Source organism: Ailuropoda melanoleuca, chromosome 1, assembly GCF_002007445.2.
Source record: "Ailuropoda melanoleuca isolate Jingjing chromosome 1, ASM200744v2, whole genome shotgun sequence".
Taxonomy (NCBI): domain Eukaryota; kingdom Metazoa; phylum Chordata; class Mammalia; order Carnivora; family Ursidae; genus Ailuropoda; species Ailuropoda melanoleuca.
The window spans coordinates 169,744,866-169,767,036 of NC_048218.1; the positions used below are offsets into that span (position 1 = coordinate 169,744,866).

At 38.2% G+C, this 22,171-nt stretch overlaps 1 protein-coding gene across 5 annotated transcripts in view; it reads left to right on the forward strand.

Annotated features, from left to right (window-relative positions):
* The window catches only part of BBS9 (Bardet-Biedl syndrome 9), a 429,330-nt gene that overhangs the window by 328,402 nt on the left and 78,757 nt on the right, over positions 1-22,171 (forward strand). For all 5 annotated transcript variants that reach the window (XM_034670282.1, XM_002921839.4, XM_034670287.1 and 2 more), the window contains one exon: positions 6,507-6,689. In XM_034670282.1, the coding sequence (XP_034526173.1) occupies positions 6,507-6,689 (183 nt within the window). The remainder of the gene's footprint in view (positions 1-6,506; positions 6,690-22,171) is intronic.

Below are 22,171 nucleotides of genomic sequence, written 5' to 3' on the forward strand. Positions count from 1 at the left end.
GGAAGTAACATGAATAGTTCAAAACAACATATCATCCAAAGGTAATTTAAAAGTTTTTGAATCTGGCACTTACAGCCGTGTTGGATGTTAGTGATCATATTTCCCACCCCTACATTTTAAAGGTGATGAAACTAGAGCCCAGAAAAGGGAAGTAAACTATACAGTGACATAAAGTTGCTCCCTAGGGAAGGCAGTCCTGGCACAGCCTGCTGTGTTCAGCCCTAGGGNTCACTATACAGTGACATAAAGTTGCTCCCTAGGGAAGGCAGTCCTGGCACAGCCTGCTGTGTTCAGCCCTAGGGGATGTATAAACTCACCCATATCATACGACTCCGTTTTCTTCACTTATTCATCCATGCTGGCCTTTTATTAAAATAAGCCTATCTTGATACATATGGGGGTATTAGAATGTTAGCAAAGCAGAAACCTGCCATTGGGAAGCTTCTGATAGAATTTATTCTACATATTGCCTATGAGGAAATTGATGTGCAAGCAGAAAATCAATGCAGGTGATGGTACTCAGCGACATTTCTTGGGTCAGATTGCTTGGGTATACATTCTAGCTCTGCTGCTAAACTAGCTGCTTGACCCTTTCTGTATTTCTATCTCCTTATTTTTTTTAAAGATTTATTTATTTTTTTTTTGAGAGAGAGTGAGTGTGTGTGTATGTGCTTGTGTGCTTGTGGAGGAAGGGGCAAAGGGAGAAGGAGAATGAGAGAAGCAGACTCCCCACTGACTGGGGAGCCTGATGCAGGGTCGATCCCAGGACCCTGAGATCATATTGGCTGAAATCAAAAGTCGGATGCTCAACCAACTGAGTCACCCAAGAGCCTGTCTCCTTATTTTTAAAATGGGGGCAATAATAGTTTCTACTTCATAGAATTGTTTTGAGAATAAAATGAGCTAATCTGTAAGGAGGTTAGCACAGTGCCTGGCTCCTAGAAAGCCCTCAGTAAATGATGACGGTTATTATTACATAACATCAACTTGCTTAAATCACTGAAAAGATTGTAGTCGGAGATTTGTAGAAAATAAGTGAATAAAAAATTTGTAGAAAATGAATCATCCCTTTCTAAAAAGTAGATTCACAAAAGGAGCAGGTGTAGTAAATAGCTAATTTCTAAAGTCTTCATAATTTTGAATTGTATGGAACCTAATACATTTTTTTAAGAGAAAAAACCTTCCCATCCTTTACAAATGATGAATTAATTTCCTTATACTATAACTTTGGGCAGAAACAAGCTTGCTAAAAGCCCCAGCAAAGGGGAAATTTAACTAAAGCACATACTCGTCTTATGGATGTAATGTATTAGTAGTGTTTTTCTTTAGTATCTTTGTTTGACTATCAAGATAAAAATCCACTGGATTATTTTAAGGGGCCTACTGTTTATATTTGTGTACTATTGCAGAAGAAAAAGCTCTTGGTGGGGAATCGGGAGACAGGATTGGAATCTGCTGTAGTTCATGGCCACAGGCACTAAGCTCATCTGAGCATTAAGCTTCTGTTTCCTCATCTGGAAATGGGGGCTGCAGGGATATCTCAGAGGGTAGCCGTGAGGACCAAGTGATAATCTGGGTATAACAGCACAGCACAGTGCCTGGCCCACAGTCAGGGCTCAGTAAGTGACAGCTAAACAGCAATGTAATAGGGTTCTGTGTGCCACACATGAGATTTGGAGGCAGCTTCGGTGGTGAGTTTAGGTGAAGAAATTGGACATGTCTGTGTTCACATAGTATGATTCATGTCTACTCTGCTGTTGCTGCTGCTGCTTTCCTGTAACCAATTTTAGAGCCTATCTTGGCAGCTGGAAGTATTTGGGATTAATTTCACACTCACTTTATGAGTTGAGCATTTTCCTGCAAGCAGCTCCCTGGGCCTCTGCCTCATTACTTTGGCATCAACTGATATGGCAGTTGGACATAGATGTCCTTTGGGGTCTCCATTTTATTTGGAAACCTTCAATTCGAAAAAGCAAAACAAAGGCCATCAACACATTTGTGCTTGAAATCGTTAGCATTTATTGTTTCCTAAACCCCTCCCTTTCTGTAGTTCTGTTGAACACCAGGGAACACACATCTTGCACAGCCAGTGATGAGCGCTGAAAAATCACTCTCCTTCAAATTTAAGCCCTAGCAGCTGGTTGGCCTCATTTTGCAGTTCCAGGTGAACAGTGAGATCCTCTAGGCCTTGGTGGGACAGATCTAAATCTTGATGGGTCTATGCTTTCCAGCCCTTTTTACTATGTTAATTCTGCTAAATTCATTTGGCTCTTATGGAGAACAAAGTAAACTTGGCTGTTACATGTAAAACTAAATTGAGAACATGGAGATCTGTTTAGTATTTAATGCTGGCCAGTAGGTCAGGAAGATTTTCCTTGGGGGTAATTTACATAAGGAATTGTTTATCCCATTTCTTTCCAATTTCTGTGATCATTTGGGGATAGCAGACTTTCCACAATGGCACAGAACTATAACCAGCAAGACCGAAACTTAGAGAAACGATGCTACTCCCAGATTGATGTATTTTGGGCCTTGCTCAGGAAAGATCCTGTGGCTTGGGCTGCTGTCTCACTGAGAAGTCATTCTTCCACCACAGCTGTGTTTAGCAAGTTGGGTGGGTCCATGAACTGACATGTTGTTACACTTAGTAAGAATTTTCCCTTGATAGTGAGGAACGTGCATAACAGCCTTGCTTTAAGTCCCAGCAAATGCCCAAATGTTTACTATGATCGATAGCTGCTTTGAGTGCAGCCTCCATCAAGGATCACCCACACTCACAGTATTCCGCCACCACCTAGGACCTGGCATGTTACGTGCATGCTCTTCACCTTGACATTCTGGCTCCTCTACACCAGTTGCCCAGATTACCTTTTTAATTTTTTTTAATCTCATCAAATGCTATTCCCAAACTAGAATATTTCCTCCTTCCTGAACAAGCAGCCTCTACTTTTCTGCTTTAATGCATTTGTTCAAGTTGTTTCCTGCACTTTTAAAGCGCCCATACCCAATATCTTTTTTGAGGATGAATTTCAGGTACCTCTATGCAGTGGCAGGCTGGTAAATATTTAACAGGTGATTCTCTGGGAAGGAGAGGTGTTGGGAGGAGGCCTGGCTTTGTAACATTTGTTGATGTTCATGTTGTAAATACTTCTGCCATGGGTGATTTCAGTCTACCAACGTGAGGTCACTGAATGCGAGGTTGGGAAGAAATGGGCAATAACCCACCATTGCAGTGTTTCCAACATACAGATGCCATAAGCATAAATAACCTCAAAGGCCTAGATAATAGTAAACTAATTAGGAAGTAAGGAGTTTTGAGTATTTATTACCTTTGTTTTGGTGTAATTTGTTTAATCTTAAATTTGTGTAACTTAATTTTTAATAATAGCTGAGTTTAACAGCTGGCCTACAAAATTGAAAATCAAACGACCCATCCTTTCTCTGGAGCCTGTAGGAGCTGGACACGTTGGTTCCGGCACACCACTGCTTCTTTCCTCTACCTTTTCTTTCCTAAAGTGCTCCAGAATCAGTAAAAGGCCTTTTCTGAACCTAGAAGGTGCTTCAGGTTACATGCAGGCTTTGAAGTGAGAGACTCCAAGTGTGAATCCAGGTCTCTCACTTGCTAGGTGATGGTCAGGCTGGGTACTTAATTTGCAGTTCCCAGTGCAAAATGAAAATGCAGGGCCCTTGTTAAAAGGCCGGAAGAAAGTGCTATTAAAATAACTACTAAAATACAAAGCTTTTCCTTTCTTCAGTAGTCTCTTTCACACCTTCTGATGGTGTTTTTATTTTCTTTTTAATGCCATTCCAAGTAAGGAAAAATTTAAATTTAAAATTGTTAGCATGGATTTTAACCATTAATCTTACATTGTGTAATGCCAGTTTTAAATGCAAATATAAGAGCATTTAACACTATGAGTTAATGAGAATAATCTCCTCTTCTCATGTGCATGTCTATTATCCCTTCATAGACTTCACTTATAAAACACAAGTTCAAAAATAAAATTATTAAGAATTTCAAGACAGAGGGGTGCCTGGGTGGCTCAGTTTGTTAAGCATCCGACTCTTGATTTTGGCTTAGGTTTTGATCTCAGGGTCATGAGATTATGCCCACATTTGGCTCCACAGAGGGCTTCAAGCCTGCTTAAGCTTCTCTCTATCTCTCCCTCTACCCCTTCTCCTTGCTCACGCTCTCTCTAAAATAAATAAATAAATAAATAATAATAATAATAATAATAATAATAATTTTAAGACAGAGAGAGCAGGGCATTAGACCAAGCATGGAGCCCTTCTAAGCACAGGTACAGTTTGCATCCCTGTGTACAGTACTGGACAAATTCCTTACATCTGCTGAGCCTCAAAGGCCTCCTCTGTAAAATAGAGATCATGCCAAGTGGGTGGAGATGTGGGGATTGACGGCACTGATACCTGTATGGCACAGCAGAATGTTGGCATGTAGTCTATGCTCACTTAATTAGAGGGACTATTATTAACCTAACAATTATAATATTAATGGCATCCTCCTTTATCATTCATAGGGTCTTCCCTACAATGTCAACATTTGCCTCTGACATATTTCTCTTTCTCCATTATAAACTCTCTGAAGGTAGAGATTAGATCTGTTGCCATTAAATTCCCTGGAGTGCTTCCTGTAAATTCTTGCATATACCTGGCACTTAGGAGGTGTTTATGACCTTGATCGTTGTGTCATTTGGGCTTATCGACAGTAAAGCATCTGTGTCATTGTATGATGGTCCCCACAATGAGGCCTAATTGGTAACACTCACAGGAAGAAAAGAATATAAACGTAGACTTGAACAGGAGTCAGTTGTAATCATGGTGAGGGTGGGGGAAGACGCAGATGATTCCAGGTGTTTGGGTTTAAGGAAAGTGGCCTCTGTCTCTTAGAGGGGACTTCTTGAAGTAATAGGGAAGGGATGAGTTCCAAGGTTCATTTGAGTAAAACAGGCCCCAGAGATATTAACTCTGGCCCATAGTAATTTGTCCCTTTGCTAACTTCTTTTACACTTATTTTCTGTTCTGCGCAATTAGGACATTATTACAGTAATTTTTTTCCCACTAATTGGTTGTGTATGTATGTTTCCCGTCCAACAACTTATAAGATCCTTATGGACTATAAGATATCATGTACTTTTTTGAACACCTATGGAAAGAAAGCACAGAATAGGTACATAGTAAGCAAGGCACTTTATTGTAATGCTGACCTCGGTTCAAACTCCCAGGGCTCCCTGGAGATCTGAATGTGAATTGTGATTGCCTTTTCTATCTCCTGCAACCCCTCAACCAAATGGCAAAGAATCCTGGTCTGCCCAGCACTGTCAGGCAAGGACCTGAAGGTCTTTTCCTAACCTGTATCTCTTTTCCAGCGTCTCCCAGATACTCAGGACAGTACCCCTACAGCCCCTGTTGCTACATGGAATTTGGGAGACCACACAGCTGTAAACTCAAACTTGTTTGAATGATGATTTTTTAACAAGCCCTTTGGGCCAATGTCAATAAGCCATGAAATATCTCCAAATGGTTCATGTGTACTAGAGTTCTGAAAGTCATCTAAGCTGTAGTTCCTCAGGCTGGCAGGGACTGATAGAAAGGAGCTCACATTGCCCTGGCTTTTACTATTCCTGATCTGGGGGCTGTCAGACGCCTTGAGCCTCTGGGCCAGTCAGTTCATTACTTTTAATGAGCACAAAATTCACCAAGACATTAAAATAAAACACCAATGGGCAGTCTTGGATGTTCCATCCAATTGTTGCTTTAGTTCTTTTTTCCACAGGATTATTCAAGGGGATGAAAAAAAAAAAAGCCAGTTCTAACTCCTGCCAATTTTATCCTAAGTAGATTTGGCATTGTAAAGCTAACACACCCTGAACATTTTTTTTTTTCTTTCAGGTCCCCGTAGGCTAGTGCCTGACATTTGTGTTAAAAATGACATTACTGAATTGGTCCAATGTTTGAACACTATCTATCTTTTGGTTATAATAAGGAAATACTGGATATCCCAGCACCATGTAACATGTAAAGAATAATAATCAGAGACAGGCAGTTATTTTCTGAAAAGGGTGTAATGAAGTCATTATTTTAAATTACATGGCAAATGTGGTCATTTTGATATTTTTTAATTGATCAGTCTCTGTGGCTGGTAATGAAGACTATAATAACTGTATTAGAGGTTACTTATATTATCATATATTGTAGAATGTCACTTGATGGTGAAGCAGACGCTGAACAATGTCTCCACTAAGCTGATTTCATGGATATTTTCATCTCCTGGCCATATGGATTTGGAATTACCTTAGGGATTTTTTTTTTAAAGAAGGAAGTGAACAGATGAATGATAACTATTTTATTACTCAGCATAGCTTGTGTTTGTGGAAGACAAAGTTCATCAATTTGTTTTAAAGAAAAACAAGAGTGTGCCAAATGTAATTTGTTGAGGGCTCAAGAATTGTGAAATTATCCTTAACTGAAGTTTGTCATTTCTGCAGGTAATCGCTCTAGCAGATGCAGTAGAGGAAAACCAAGACAATCTGTTCCAGTCATTCACCAAGCTGAGAAGTGCCACCCATCTGGTGATTCTGCTGATTAGGCTGTGGCAGAAGCTTAGTCCTGACCAGGTTGCTATTCTGGAAGCAGCATTTCTGCCACTGCAGCAGGACACTCAAGAACTGGTAAGGACCCACAAGCCTGCAGTGGTAACAGCCATCATTATTGAAAAGATTGTGGATTAAGGAAGATCTCACATGGCTATCATGTTTTCTAAGGTATCAGATGGAGGCTTTTTTTTTTTTTTTAAACCCAGATCCTGTTTTTCTTTTCTTTAAACCATGATAAAAATGTCAAATAAAGGCCTTTTTTTTTCTAGAGCTATTTTAAAAATAGGTATATAGTCCATTTTTATGTGGTATTCAGTCTTTTTTTTATGTGCTCTTCAATCACTTAGAAGCCAGGGAAACAGTCATTTGACTGCCTGAGTGATGGCAGTAAACCTTCAGATTAGCTAATCCTTTCCTTTTCCACCAGAGAAAACAGTTCAGCCATTTTAATTTGCTCAATGTTCTTAAATTTAAGTGTCACTTCAAGGGTTAGGGAGAGCTGAGATAGCCTTGCTAAATGACAGGAATATTTTGTTACATTTATATAGTTCTTTATATATAGTGTATGAACTCCTTTACTCTTGACCCTTTGAATCGGCAGTTTAGAACCAAATGGGGGAAATGAGGGTTCATATTTGGAGTTTTTGGTGAAAGATTATATGAGTAAAAACATCTTAGACCCTTGAATTTTAGAGGTTTATATGACTACCAGGTGTCAGTTTTGAGGAACTTTTTGCATGCTTTTATATACAAAGAAATAATATACTTCTTGGAAATTAGAGACCCCTGGACTTATTTTCTGTGTTGGAGGAAACCATTTCAAGAAAAAAGTCATTTCAAATCCATTTTTAAGCACAGCTATGAGAACATAGGACCAAAAATAATAGTACTAAAACTAACATTTTTGAGTGCTTACTAGGTAGGCATCAGGTGGTATTTTGAGTGTTTCACAAGAATTATCTCATTTAATCTTAAACATGGCCCAATAAGGTAGTTACGGTACTGTTTTCATCCCCATTTTATATATGAGAAGATTTAGGCTTTGAGAGTTAAGTACCTTTTGGTGGTAGAGCCAGGATTTGGACCCAGGTCTGGCTGCTTTCAAACCGTATGTTTTTAACCAATACACTGTATTTTGGCAAACAAAGTCTTGAACAAGATTTTGAAAATCACAGGCTTTGTCAATTGAATGTAATTTTCTGTAATTGAGTCAAAGGATTGTCAGAGAAAAAAAAAATCAAACTATATTTTATATCCTAAACAAAATACTAATAAATAAACTGGAAAAAAAACTTAGAGTACACCTTTTTCTTAGATTGAGAAAATAAAATTACTGCTAAAATTTATTTTTGAGAAGCTAGAAATGTAGATATTGTAGCAATAGAAAACAATATAATTCAGATTGTTATCAGTAAGAACTATGAACTCAGATTAGTAGTCAGAAAGACATGGGTGGCCTCAGTTCCTGGCTCCAGGACTTTGATGATAAAGTCCTTCTGATCAGGTTTTCTAGCTGCTCTAAATCTCTACTTCTGTAGCTCTAAGGCTGGAAGCAATAATAGGACCTACACAATAAGTTGAATAAGAATTAAATGAGATAATGGAGTAGAGTGGAATTATATTTTACTCATTTTTATATTCTCAGCATCTGGCACAATGCCTGACCATAGCACAGTCAATATTTGTTGGGTGAATGACTGGAGAGAAGGATAAAAGCTATCAAGAGTTGACTTGGCTGAACAGATGTAGTAGATATAATCTGGAGCGTGAGGAAGTAGGGCAGGGCCAGCTGTATAATTTACAGGGCCCAGTGCAAAATGAAAATGTAGATACCTTGTTCAAAAAAAGTAGAAAAAATTGCTAAAGTGTTGTTAAAACAGATACCGAAGCAAAGCTTTTTACTTTCTGCAATCTCTTTCTCATCATGGTGTTTTATTTGGTTTTTTATGTTGTTCTAAATGAAGAAAAATTGAAAATTTAAGTTGTTAGCATGAATTTTACTATTAATCTTATAGTGTGCAATGCCAGTTTTAATACAAATATAAGAGCATTGAACCCATATGCAGAATCACCAAAATTATGTAATTTGTATTTTGTAGCTCATGCATGCATATGTATTTTGTTCTTAAAGAACTGTGAGTCACTGCACAAAATTAACTGTTTTTATTTTGCTTCTTGATATGCACACATCTACCAACACTTTCCGCCTTCAGCTTACTGATGAGTAAGGAAGGAGAGAAAGGAAAAAGAGCTCTGTGTTACTCTATTTCCCTTTCCTTCTGTTAGCATTTTCAGTGTAATAGTTGGATAATACAGGGAAATAACAGGAGTATAATGGACTGCCTTAGTCATTCCTGTTTCTTTGAATCTGTTGCCGCCTTTCTTCATTCAAAACAAGTTTTGGTGAATGTGAAAAGCCTTGAAGGGCTGTCAGTGTTCCATTTAACCAGTCTAGACGTAACATGCCTTCCTTGTACTTGCTTTGAGTCTCACTGACTCCCAGTCATTCAGGTGCCATAGAATTCTAAGCTTATGGAGCAGAAAGGAAGAAGGCCACGCATATGGGGCATGTCTACCTTTCTCACACACACTTCAGTGTCCCATCGGACTTCACTTACAAAACACAAGTTCAAAGATGACATTATTATGAGTTTTAAGATGGCAACGGCAAAGCATTAAATAAGTGTGGGGCCCTTCTGAACATGGGGCCCTGTGTGACCACACAGCTCACATGCTCCTGAAGTGTGGTTAGACCCAGAGCAAGAATTTCCTTGAAATAAAGGTTCTCAGATGTGAGGATTGAGTCCCCAGAGAGATTGTGGTATTTCCGAATCTAGAGATCTTTAAAAACAGCAGCCTCATTCTGCTGGGAATATGTAATATGTTCATCCCTGAAGGCAGGTGAATGGACGAAGCATCTTCTCAAAGCTCCTTTTTGCCCTGCCGGTGTGTTCTCAGCTGTCATACCTCCCAAAACATGTAGGGGAAAATTCTTTCAACTTTCTTCTGAATTTGGTTAGATTAGAAGGCGTGTATACTCGTTATGTTTATCGAAGTCATTAATGAGACAGGACATTTGATAAAAATATAACTTGGAGAAGAATGAATCAAAAAAGACATTTTAATACTGCTTGTTATGCTCTTCATCTTTAATTAGGTTGTGGTGTTCACTTTGGACTTGTACTGTTGAGACAGCTTATATATCTTGAGAAAAAAGGAATCCTTTTTCATTCTTTAAGACGTACGCCTACAGTATGTGGTTTTGACATGCTAGTTCACAATCTCCCACATTATGCCTTTAGACCTCACAAATAAATGTTATGTGATGGGTATCCCACTGAGATGTGAAAATGAAATATGCAAACCTGAAATAACTTGGAGGGAGGGTGAGGCGGGGAAGAAAGGAGTCTCTTACCAGAATGTTGAAAATATATCCCATATTGAAGTTATTATGATACCACAAAAATCTGAATGTAATTTAGATGGTTTGGTTGAAAGTGGATGGCAGGGTACATGTGTGAGGGGGAGAACTTCAGACATGTGGACAACATTTTCAGAAGAGACTCTCAGTTCAAGGTCAGATGTCCCCACAAGTATTTAGAGGTGGAAGAAAGTAGTCAGAAGACGTTTTACTTACCTTTCAAATTGTTTGTTGTGTTGTTATTTAGATGGCATTTGTCACAAAGGTGGGTGAAAAACTCTAGTTCACTGTGGAATATTTTCTTACTGGCATCAGGCTCACAAAGCAAAAGTATTTAGAATTTATTATTACTAATGAAAAGTAATGTTCTTCACACTATGTTATCAGTAGTTTTTTTTTTTTTAAATACCATCTCATTTGGAACAGAATTCATCCTTGTTTTCTTTGATCTGTTTCTTTAGTGATACTTTTCCATTTTTGCCACTACTCATAACTATTTTGGGGCAAATAAATGCTGGTATTGTGGACTATTACACATGACTTTTCCAAGGTGCTGAGAGTTATGTATGCCAAATTTGTTTTTGTAGGGATACTTCCCTTCACTTTACGAAAGACAGGTGTTTTCTTTGGCATCTCCAAAAAGAGCTCTTAAACTCAGTTCCATCGGTGGATTTGATAATAAATATGATATTGTCCCTACCATCTTCCTGTCATGATAGAGAAGTTTTGCCCCAAATAGTGTGTTCTCTCAGAGTACCTGATGAGGCTGTTCTAAAATGAATTGTTTTCTTACTTTTCAGGTTAGGGGCTGAGGAGATTTCAGAGTATTCGCAATGCAGAATTTAAACATTTATCTACTGAGCCTTTATCTCTTTGAAGCTCTATGGAAAATACTATCTCTACTTAGGTCAGTGAGGGCTGGATTACTGGTTTGAGTCTGAGAGAGTGTTCAGTTGTGATAGTACGAATATCTCCCTCTCATGATGTGGTATAAAAGCCAAAAGCTGCAAAACTATTACATACTTCAGGATTGACTTGAAATCTTATCCAGTTATTTATGCATTCAATGAATATTTATTAAGCATCTACTATGTTTCAGGCAGTGTTCTAGGCTGTCAGCATATTTCAGTAAACAAAACAGAGATCCCATCCTTTGTGGATTTACTTCAACATTGTAAGCAAACAGATTCTAGTCACATTTAGCCATAAACATCTTTGGCTATGTGATATGGTAACCACTTGCCATATGTAGCTATGTAAATTGAAATTTACATAAGTTAAAGTGAAATAAAATAAAAATTTCAGTTCCTTGATTTCACTAGCTATATTTCAACTGCTCAATAGCCACATGTGGCTACCATTAGTGGCTACCACATTGGAAAGTGCAGATATAGAACATTTCCTTCACCTCAGTAATTTCTATTGTGTAGTATCCTCCATCATTAGAAGAGAAAGGGTTTTGTCAATTGGGTTAACAACGTAAACACATTTTAACAAATTAATGAGAGAAGGGCGGGACGGTGACATTAAGTTATGCCGTGGTATTTGCTTTAGCTGCCCTTGTTTCTGGTATTCTGGTATCATCTGCCTGGTCACATGTGCAATAACCACGGTTTCTCTGGGGAGATGAATGCATCTACACAAAAGGGAGGCAATAAGCTGGTGCAAGTGCTGCTACTCCCCCTTCACATGAACTTGGTAGACATTGTAATCATCCCAAATTCTTTCCTGTTGAGCCTGTGCATGACCTCAGAACCCTTTTGAATACAGCATTCTAGGTAGTCACTATCACTTGCAGTTAGTATGTGGATGAATCCTCTGTGCCCTTCCTGATCTCTGTACAGATCTGCTTCTCATTTTCTTAGCAAACAGCTTAGATGACTAAGACAATATTGTTATTTCCAAATGGACTTCCTCCGACTTCTGCTCTAAATGTTCATTTATGTTCCACCTGACTTCAGAGGAATCTCTAAGGAAAAGAGTAACAGTGCGCTGGTTTGGAGACCTGAGTACACACAACCTAGAGTTAGAGGGAGTTTGGCACATTGCATAACATTTTGGCTTACTTTTTCTTTTCTTTAAAAGTGCATTTAATATCTTTTGTAGATGTTATCTACTGTTTGAAAAAGAAAAGCTTTATTGTGTTAAGAGTTTAACAGTTACCTTCCCTAGTATTGAACTTTCAAATCCCCTGAGAAAGTTAAGGTGGAAACTTACATCAGTGGGGGAAGGAGATTTGGACCGTCAGCCTTACTTTTTGATTGATTATTCCTTTTACAAACTGATATGGAAAGAGAAACTTATTTTTAACATGTTCAACATGGTTCATGTGAGAAAACAGATGTTTATAATAGGAAATCCTATTGTGTGGAGAGACTTATCAGGCTCACTTACAAGGCTTGGAGGCTTCTACGTCACAGGTCAGGTTTGATGTAAGGGCCATTGTGCCTCCTGTCTGGATTGAGTGATGACTGAGATGGCTAATCGTTGCTGTTATTAATGACCTCTTCTTAAAAGGCAAACAAAAGGAGGAAATCTGGTGTCAGTATCAAGTCTGCCCTTATGCTGTTAACGTATCATCACAGTTATAAACTGTCTATGGGAACATAGTGGAGAAAAAAATATTTTGGTAATCCCCTTGATCTTAGCCAACAAGACAAACATGAAAGAATTAGTTTCATGTTCATAATGGCCACATACTCTGTGTTGTTGCTCGTTACATGCAATTGGTGTTCTGTAACGGTATGGCTTTCTACTTCACCAGCATTGAGTATAACATATCTCAGAGCCTTTCTGATGACTTTCTTGCTGTTTTAAAAATTGGAATAGGGGCACCTGGGTGGCACAGAGGTTGGGCGTCTGCCTTCAGCTCAGGGCGTGATCCCGGCGTTGTGGGATCGAGCCCCACATCAGGCTCCTCCGCTGTGAGCCTGCTTCTTCCTCTCCCATTCCCCCTGCTTGTGTTCCCTCTCTCACTGGCTGTCTCTGTCGAATAAATAAATAAAATCTTTAAAAAAAAAATAAAAATAAAAATTGGAATATATCAAAATAGCAGCCAAATAGAATACAATATACAAGTGGTGTTGTGTAATTTTTAAAACTTCCCTTAAGTGTATCAAATATGAAACAGTACTTTAATGGACACATTTAATATTATTTATGCATTCAAGAATAGAGATGCTAAATGAATGAGCAAAGAATTGATTAATTGAAGCTTCACTCTCACTGTATGCCACCCCAAAACCTTTGTGAAGCAAGGTGTGGGTTCAATATAAATAAATAAGTGAAATTCACACAACCACAGTGAGGAAAATAATGATCATCATCATCCTCATAATGCCTACTGATTTGATTCCTGGCTAGAAGTATATTTTTTTTAAAGATTTTATTTATTTGAGAGAGAGAGAGAGAGAATGGACAAGTAGGAGCAGTAGCAGAGGGAGAGGGAGAAGCAGGTTCCCCGCTGAGCAGGGAGCCCGACCACGCGGGGCCTGATCCCAGCACCCTGAGATCATGACCTGAACCACCCAGGCCCCCCAAAAGTGTATTTATATTAATTTGATATCCTTAAAATACCTTTACCCAACTTAGTTTGAATCTACTAATTACAAAGTGATAATTTTGACGTCTGGGGTGTTGTATTCTTTTAGAAATGTACACGTGGAAACTGGGGGCTCTTGCCTCTAAAACCAGTGCTTCCTCTGTGCTGTAATCACACACAGAGCTGCAGGCTTAGTCGGTCACTCTGGCCTGCTGTTGTTCATTTGGAAATGTTTCTCAGAAACCCCCTTGGCTTGCATCCTTGTTATTCTACCTGGCTTTCTGTGATGGCATTTCAAGCAGCCTTTCTGCTCATGTCTCTTCATTGGTATGCCCTGTGCATCACTGCTAGACTCAGCCCTCTGCTGTCTTGTCACACGCCTACTTACATACTTTCTGTGGCTCTCTTTGCTCCTGGTTCAGTTTGGACTCCAGTGCCAGGCATTCAGGATTTCCAGTCACTTGGCACTATCATATCTTCTTTCTCAAAATCAGTTTCTGTGACTCCCCAGCTTTCCTGCTTCGTTCTGGGAAATCTGACTTTCCATGGGTACATAGCTTCTTTGCATCAGGCCACGGCTAATAGTGTGTTTTTTTTTCCTTCACATAACATGGTGTCCTCTGTTTACCCCTCTATTCACCCTTTTTTAGAGGCAGATCAATTCTCTTTCCCTCCTTATTTTATTCTGGCTTCCATTCTCTTGTGAATCTCACTTAGGGTGTATGACATAATATAGCTCTCGTTATATATTCTGAAATTGTCAATGTCTTGTATTTTTTTTTTAAAGATTTATTTATTTGTTTTAGTGAGACAGTGTGTTAGTGAGTTGGGGGAGGGACAAAGGGAGAGGGAGAGAGAATCTCAAGCAGACTCTGCACTGAGCATGGAGCCCAACTCGGGGCTCGATCTCATGATCATCAGATCATGACCTGAGCCAAAACCAAGAGTCTCTTGCTTAACGGACGGCACCATAGGGGCGCCCCACTTGTCTTGTATTCTAATAAATGTAAGGACAGATTCTTCTACATCCCCATAGAATTAAAGCTTAAATTAAGCATACAGTTGGATATAAGTATCTAGGGATTGCTCGATACCCCATTTCTTTTAGTGTTCCACACAATTGCAGATTCTCCTCAAACAACTGTATAGTTTTATTTAAAAAGGAAGCATTCTTCTTCCATTTTGCACCACCCCCATTTTTTGCAAGCAACCTCAAATATTTTTGGGTTCTGTAAGAGTGAAACCTGATCTCTCCTGCCTGGATGGTAAAAGATATAGATTGATAGCCAGACCACCACACATGTATGTAATTATACATATATTCATTCACATGTCCTGAAATTCAAACCAGTAAATACAAAAATTTTTAATCTTACCAGTGATGAATATATGCAAATGAAAACAATTATGAGGTACACCTCACCTATATTGATTTAGCCAAACTTGGTAATAAATAGTGCTGAGAGACACGAAGTAAAATAGACATACCCACCTCTTTCTGCTATAGGCTTTCCAGAGGGTCATGGGTTTCTAGGAAAAGATGGGCTATAAAACAAATCTAGCACTTGGTACCACTAATCTAAGTTAATGCACTGAAAGTAGTAAACTAAAATCCATTTGGTACCATGTTTATTTTTATAATTATGAAATACTGAAAGCAACCTAAATGCTAACAGTTGGAAAATACAAACTGGTATTATCAGTTGAATAGAATATTATGTCAGACTGGGGTTAAATCTTTTGGGGGGGGGCAAATATTTAACTAGCTCCACGTCCTTAAGCAAATTATGGAACTAAGCATTAGTTTCCTTATCTGTACAGTGGTGAACTAGACTGGACCCCAAGGACTAGCTCTGCTTTGAAGGGAGGTGAGAATGGCAATTCAGATTTTATTTCACCTTGCTTTCACTTTATATTCCTCCTTAACCAGTAAACAAATGGTACAGAGGAAGAACATGAGATTAAGAAAGTGAGCGAACTTGGCTCTCTAGTGCCTTTCTCATGAAGGCATGCCCAGAGTTTGATGGAAAACGCAGTTTGTGCAGGGCGAGGAATCTGCCAGTTCAGAGGTGTTTCGAACCAGAGGCTCACTGCCTTTCCCACAGTTAGCCTGGGAGCAGGGCCACGTCAGCATCTGAGGAGCTGTTGCACATGGAGTTTCTTTTTGCATTGCAGGTATAGCCTTTCCTGTACTGTATTCTCTTTATTGCATAATTAAGTTTGGCTGTGGCCTACTACAAATGACTGACTGAAACACAATAAACATTTAATGAAAAAAATGTATGCCAAGGTTTTTCTTCCTCAAGAAGACATAATCCAAATTCTATTTTTCACACAAAGTAACTGAAAATTACCTTGCTTGTTTGATCTCAGTGAAGTAGACCACACACTGAGCCTCCCTTGGGTGTCTCCATCACCATTTTCAGATTCAGGGTTTTGATGTTTAGTTATCTATATCGTCGGGAAGACCAAAATACTACTACCACTACTACTACAAGTATAGAGGTGCTAAACCATGTTTTAAAAAATTGCATTACATCTGTGACCTCATTTGGGAACTACTTGTCAAAGGTGTGCAGGTGTTATGAGGATACCCTTTATATACCTCTCGAGATTCCCGTGGGGACTAATTGAGATACTGTACGTAAAATACCAAATATGGAGCCGGGCATATGATGATCATCTAAGAATTATTAGCTATTAATACAACTACTGGTTTTCAACAATAAGGTGCTCTAAGTTGCAGCATTATTTTATGGACCACTTAGGGGAAAAAAACAACAGCAACACTGTCAAACTATGACACTGTGTTTTTGGTCACACTTAAGGTTTTTAATAGATATTGAAGGAGCTCTTTTAGACTTATTTAGACATATATTTTATCATCTATTACTCTTGTGCCTGAATAAAAANCAACAGCAACACTGTCAAACTATGACACTGTGTTTTTGGTCACACTTAAGGTTTTTAATAGGTATTGAAGGAGCTCTTTTAGACTTATTTAGACATATATTTTATCATCTATTACTCTTGTGCCTGAATAAAAAGAATCAAGCCACATAAATTGGTTAAAGTGTTCTTGACACTTCTTCACATTCAAAATTTGATTCTCTTAACTCATCTTAAAACTCTACATTTCATTGCTATCCACGTTTTTCCACATAGCATTGTCCTGTGTGCCATGTGTGTGACCTCTGTGCCATGAAGAGCATTGTTGATGCAGCATTTCAGAGCATGCCACCGTCCTGATTTTTTTCAGAACCTCTGAGATCCATTTTAAATACTTTCCTTTTTGACTAAGCTCCAAGCTTTATTTTTTGCCCTCAGCTGAATCATATGTTGCTGGAAGTTAAGTAGCTTCCATCCAGAGTTAGCAGGGGATTTTAGGCAAATTGATGTTTATTGCTTGAACAGTAGTTCTGTGTGATACATTAATTAATCAAACCGCATCTATTCTGGGGATTTGGTAATTTCTCCTACTTCAGTTGTATTGCTTGGAATAGGATGGTAACCTGTGTGCATGTATCTCAGTAACAAAACATAACACATTTCTTCTATCTGTATCTTCTTGTCTTACATCCTGGAAAGCACCTGGCTTTTGCTTTTGCAAGAAAATATGAATTATTATCATTCTTCTGTCATGAATATTTGCTTCACTAATTTCAAAATATACTTCCAACTGCATCATTCCAACTTTTTTTATTCAGTGAGTCATAGCAGAATGTTTAAAGACACTTTAAATGACAGTTCAATAGGAGAGTCTGAGCATTGCACATATGTCAGTTGAAGTGTCAATATCAGAACAGCTGGGACAAAGGCTGTGCATACACAGACACTGACAACGATAGTGTTATTGGAGCCTGGAAGCCAGCAGTTGTTAGATAAGATACATCCCTGTTTCAGAGATGTTAAAATGTGGGGGAAAAAACTCCTGGAATTAATGGAATGTAATTTTAAGTACAGACTGAAAGAATTATAATTATAGTCATTTTTTTTTTATTAAGAGGGAACCTCTGAGTAGTTTGAGTTGGGGACAGGAAATTATTGAAAAAGGCAAGGCCTTGGCTTTCCATCTTGGAGCAGACATCCTTGACCAGAAGCAGATTTCACATATATAGGAAAAAAAATCTTACTAGTTGCTGCTTTTTGAAGAGAACGCCACAAATAAGCTGTGAAAAGTAATGACGGTTGAGTACCTATTGCTATCACTTTTAATCTGGCAGATTGCATAACACAGTTATGAAATCTGAGTTTAAATTTCCCTATATGTCATTTGTGAGAACTGCAAGAACCCAGGCCTTCTCTCCCACCACAGTGAATGTGAATATGCACATGAAATCACTGATATTGTTAGCAGGAATATGCTTCACTTTCTGCCTTTGGAGTAGTAAGACTTTCCACTTTCCTGGAAATAAAATCTAATTTCTGTGACTTAATGGCAGTGGTTAGTTGCATTCTAACCCATTTGTTCTAATTCAAGGTTATAAATATTTCTGTATAGTTTTTAGCAATCTCAGAACCAAATCCTGTAAACTTCACTAATTAGAGGATTTCCCTGTTTTGTAGAGAAAAAAGGAGAGGAATCACACACACATACAGAGGGAGAAGGTGAGGGGGTGAAAGAAAGAGATAGGCCTGCCTCCCACAATTCAAAATAATGTAATAAAATTAACTTTTATTGAAAATTATTAAGTATTATGTATTGGCCAAGGACTCGACATATGTTACCCCATTTAATTCTCACTATGTACCTTGGAAGTAGGGGATTGGAGCAGATGCTATGTGTGATCTGCCCGTATCTCTTCCTGAAACTCCTGCCTTCTGAACCTGTGCAGCTTTTTGCCTGAGGACTCTTCCAGTTTGGCAGAGGGTGTACAGCCACTGTGTTCAGTCAATGACTGGTGGGAGTTGGTAGATTAATTCCCCAGCTCCCTCATCCCTCTGGCCAGGAAAGTCCAAGGTATGTTATACACAGCCTCCCAGAGTAGTCCAACAGGGTTGCACCAGATGCCTTTAGTGGTAATTACTTGACAGCACAGTTTATTGGCCTCTCCCCCTTCCCGGTCTCACTTCCTCACTTAGCCCTGGTACTTCTTGGATCAGCTCTCGGATAAACTGTTTGCACTCATATCCTTGTCTCAAGACTATTAGTTCCAGTTTACAGATGAGGAAGTATGCCCCTGGTCACACAGAAAATACCAGGCAAGGTTTGAATCTAAACTGGAGGGCTCACAAAATGAATAACCTGATTCCATGGGGAAACTTTAGACCAAGTGATCTTACTAAAGGGTTTAAAAAAATTTTTTTTAAATTAAATTCCAGTTAGTTAACATACAGTGTAATATTAGTTTTGGGTGTACAATACAGTGATTCAATACTTCCATACAACACTCTGTGCTCATTACCACAAGTGCCCTCCTTAATCCCCATCACCTATTTAACCCATTCCCCCACTCACCTCCCCTCTGGTGACTGTCAGTTTGTCTAGAGTTAAGAGTCTGTTTCTTGGTTTGCCTCGCACCTTTTTTTCCCTATGCTCATTTGTTTTATTTATTTAATTCACATATGAGTGAAATCATATGGCATTTGTCTTTCACTGACTTATTTTGCTTAGCATAATATTCTCTAGTTCCATCCACATTGTTGCAAATGGCAAGATTTCATTCCTTTTTATGGCTGAATATATCATATCTTCTTGATCCATTCATCAGTCGATGGACACTTGGGCTATTTCCATAATTTTACTATTGTAGATAGTGCTGCTATAAACATCGAGGAGAATGTACCCCTTTGAATTAGTATTTTTGTATTCTTCGGGTAAATACCTAGTACTGCAGTTGCTGGATCATAGGTGAGTTCTATTTGTAACTTTCTGAGGAACCTCCATGCTGTTTTCCATAGTGGCTGCACCAATTTGCATTTTTACCAACAGCGCAAGAGGGTTCCCCTTTCTCCCATCCTTGCCTATACCTGTTGTTTCGTGTGTTGTTGATTTTAGCCATTTTAACAGGTATGAAGTGATATTTCATTGTAGCTTTGATTTGTATTGCCCTGATGATCAGTGATGTTGAGCATCTTTTCATGTGTCTGTTGGCTATCTCTGTGTCTGCTTTGGAAAAATGTCTGTTCATGTCTTCAGATGGGAGAAGATATTTGCAAATGACATATCTGATAAAGGGTTAGTATCCAAAATATATGAAGAACTTATAAAACTCAACAAACAAAAAATGAATAATCCAATTAAAAAATAAGCAGAAGACTTGATCATACTGAAGTTTTACTCTTCTCCAATTTGACTGCTTTAACAAGGATAAGTATAACTTATATTTTGTACTTATGTCTACCTGTGTTGGATTCTGTACTGGGAAATTTAGTGGACAAATTTAATTGACTTGTGGTTTATTTCACATAGCACTGGAATGAACTCAATATATATATACGTATATATATACACATATATATGCATATGTATATATATACGTATATATATGTCTTGTATCAGTCAGCTCTAAGTAAATATTCATAAAATAAATAAATGACTATATTGATTCAAACTGTGCTTTATTAAATGGACAAAGACATTTAAAATTAGGATCAATATAGGGATAAACATACCATCTCGTAAATAATTATTATTGAGCTTTGAGATTCGTGCTGTTGTATTTCTGTTACCTTAGCTTGATCGCTGTGAAAAATGACACTAACATTGAATGATGTGCCACTCAGTAACTTCACAGACCATTCTAAATACCTTTTCTCCTTACTTCTCCAGAATTCTGTTTAAAAGAAAATAGAAATAGAAACCTAGTATGTGGACCTTCTTGTGGCTGTTTCAGATCCATTAGTGGCCTTGACCAAGAAAGAAGTAGGTAGTCACATCTTAAAATAGTGAAGCTACTGGTTGGTTCTGAAAAATGCAAACTAATTAAAGGGAGGAGAGAAAAGAGAAAGAAAAGGATCCTGTACATCTTCATACTTAAATCAGTGGTTTTATGTATTTTTGGACACTTTCCCCTGAGTTTAGTCATTCCTTGTTCTTTGAGATTGTTGAGAACACAGGGAAGGAGTTGATGCCTTTACTTTGTTCACATGGTTCTCTTGTCTAGCTTTGTTAAGTTTTCCCCAGACTCCATCAGATATGCAGGTACTTAGGGAGTCTGTGACCCCATGTGTCTTATGATTTTATTATAGGAGTGGCTGCTTCAAGTATTCTTAATAGTGAGTCCCTGAAACAAGCAACTATAATTCAGACTCATCAGAGTCGAGTCTGACCATTGTTATGTTTTCAGGGGACATGGTGTCCTAAGACCATTCCTAGGTGTCAGTTTCAGTAGTTTATGCAGGTGCTAAAGCTTTGATGGACTCCTCTGAATGTTTGACTCATCCACACTGGCATAGATCATATGCAGTAAAATCTTATTTAATTATATGCAGATTATTCATGTGACTCCAGAAGCTGATTTAAATTTTGGTTCTGTGAATATGTTAATTGTGCCTATAAATTTTCTGGGAGAAGACCTCATATGATATTTTCTAAAGCCCAGTTTAGTAAAAGGAGCCTAAGATGATCTGATGACAGTAGATTGTGAGACATATAATGAAATGGGAAAGAGTGCTCTGTAGCATAGTGGTCAAGATTTATTTTTTAATTTCATTAAGTTTCTTAGGATGAAAGTAACTTTTATTTACTTAAAAACAGCAAACAAATACACAAACATATATACTGACCCATTTAAGTAACTATCATATATTAAGCAATTGTGGTGGTTTACAATATGATCTCAGGCTGATCTCTGAAAATATTACTTGTGTTTTCACTGGCTACTATGACAGATGTTAATTTTCAGTGTAATGTCAGGAAAAGGTTAACAAATTTAATTCTTCTCTGAAACCTGAATTCTTGACCTTCTCCCTCCCATCTCCACCCTTTACAAGTCTTTCCATTTTTGACATGGAGCTGTGTAAAGGTCTGTTCTGTCTCCTCAAAAATCTAGAGCATGGGGAGATAAGGAGCGGGGGCTTTTGGAGCTGCACAGTCCTGGATTCCATCACAGCTCCTCCTTTTAATAATTGTGCCATTTGTGCTGAAATACTTTATATCTAGAGCCTTAGTTGGAAGTTGTAATGCCTACCTTCATAGGATAGTAGTAAGAATTAACCAAAATAATATTTGTAAAATTTTCAGCATATTTTCTAGCACATAAGAGGTTTTTACTCTTGTTGCTGCCTCTGCTGTTATTTCTGGGGCTGTTATTCATGGGAACCAGCCCAGAAAAGATAACCTTTTAGAGAGAACTCTTGCAAGTAAGAATGATAACGTGGAATTAAGGTACATGCAATTGCTAAATATGTCTCAAATCTGCAAGCATCTGGCAAGGGAAATTCATTTTCTGGTTTTTAACCGATGAGGAAACCAAGACCCAGAGAACTAAAATAATTTTCCTAGAGACAAGCAGCTTGTAAGGAAAGATGCCACAGTTCAGCCTTGGTCTTCTGACTTCTAAGCCAATGCACTCTTCATGATCTGTGCTGACCCTTACATGGAAATTATAAGCAAGCATAAGTTATTAGCATGAAATGGCGAATAAGTGAAGG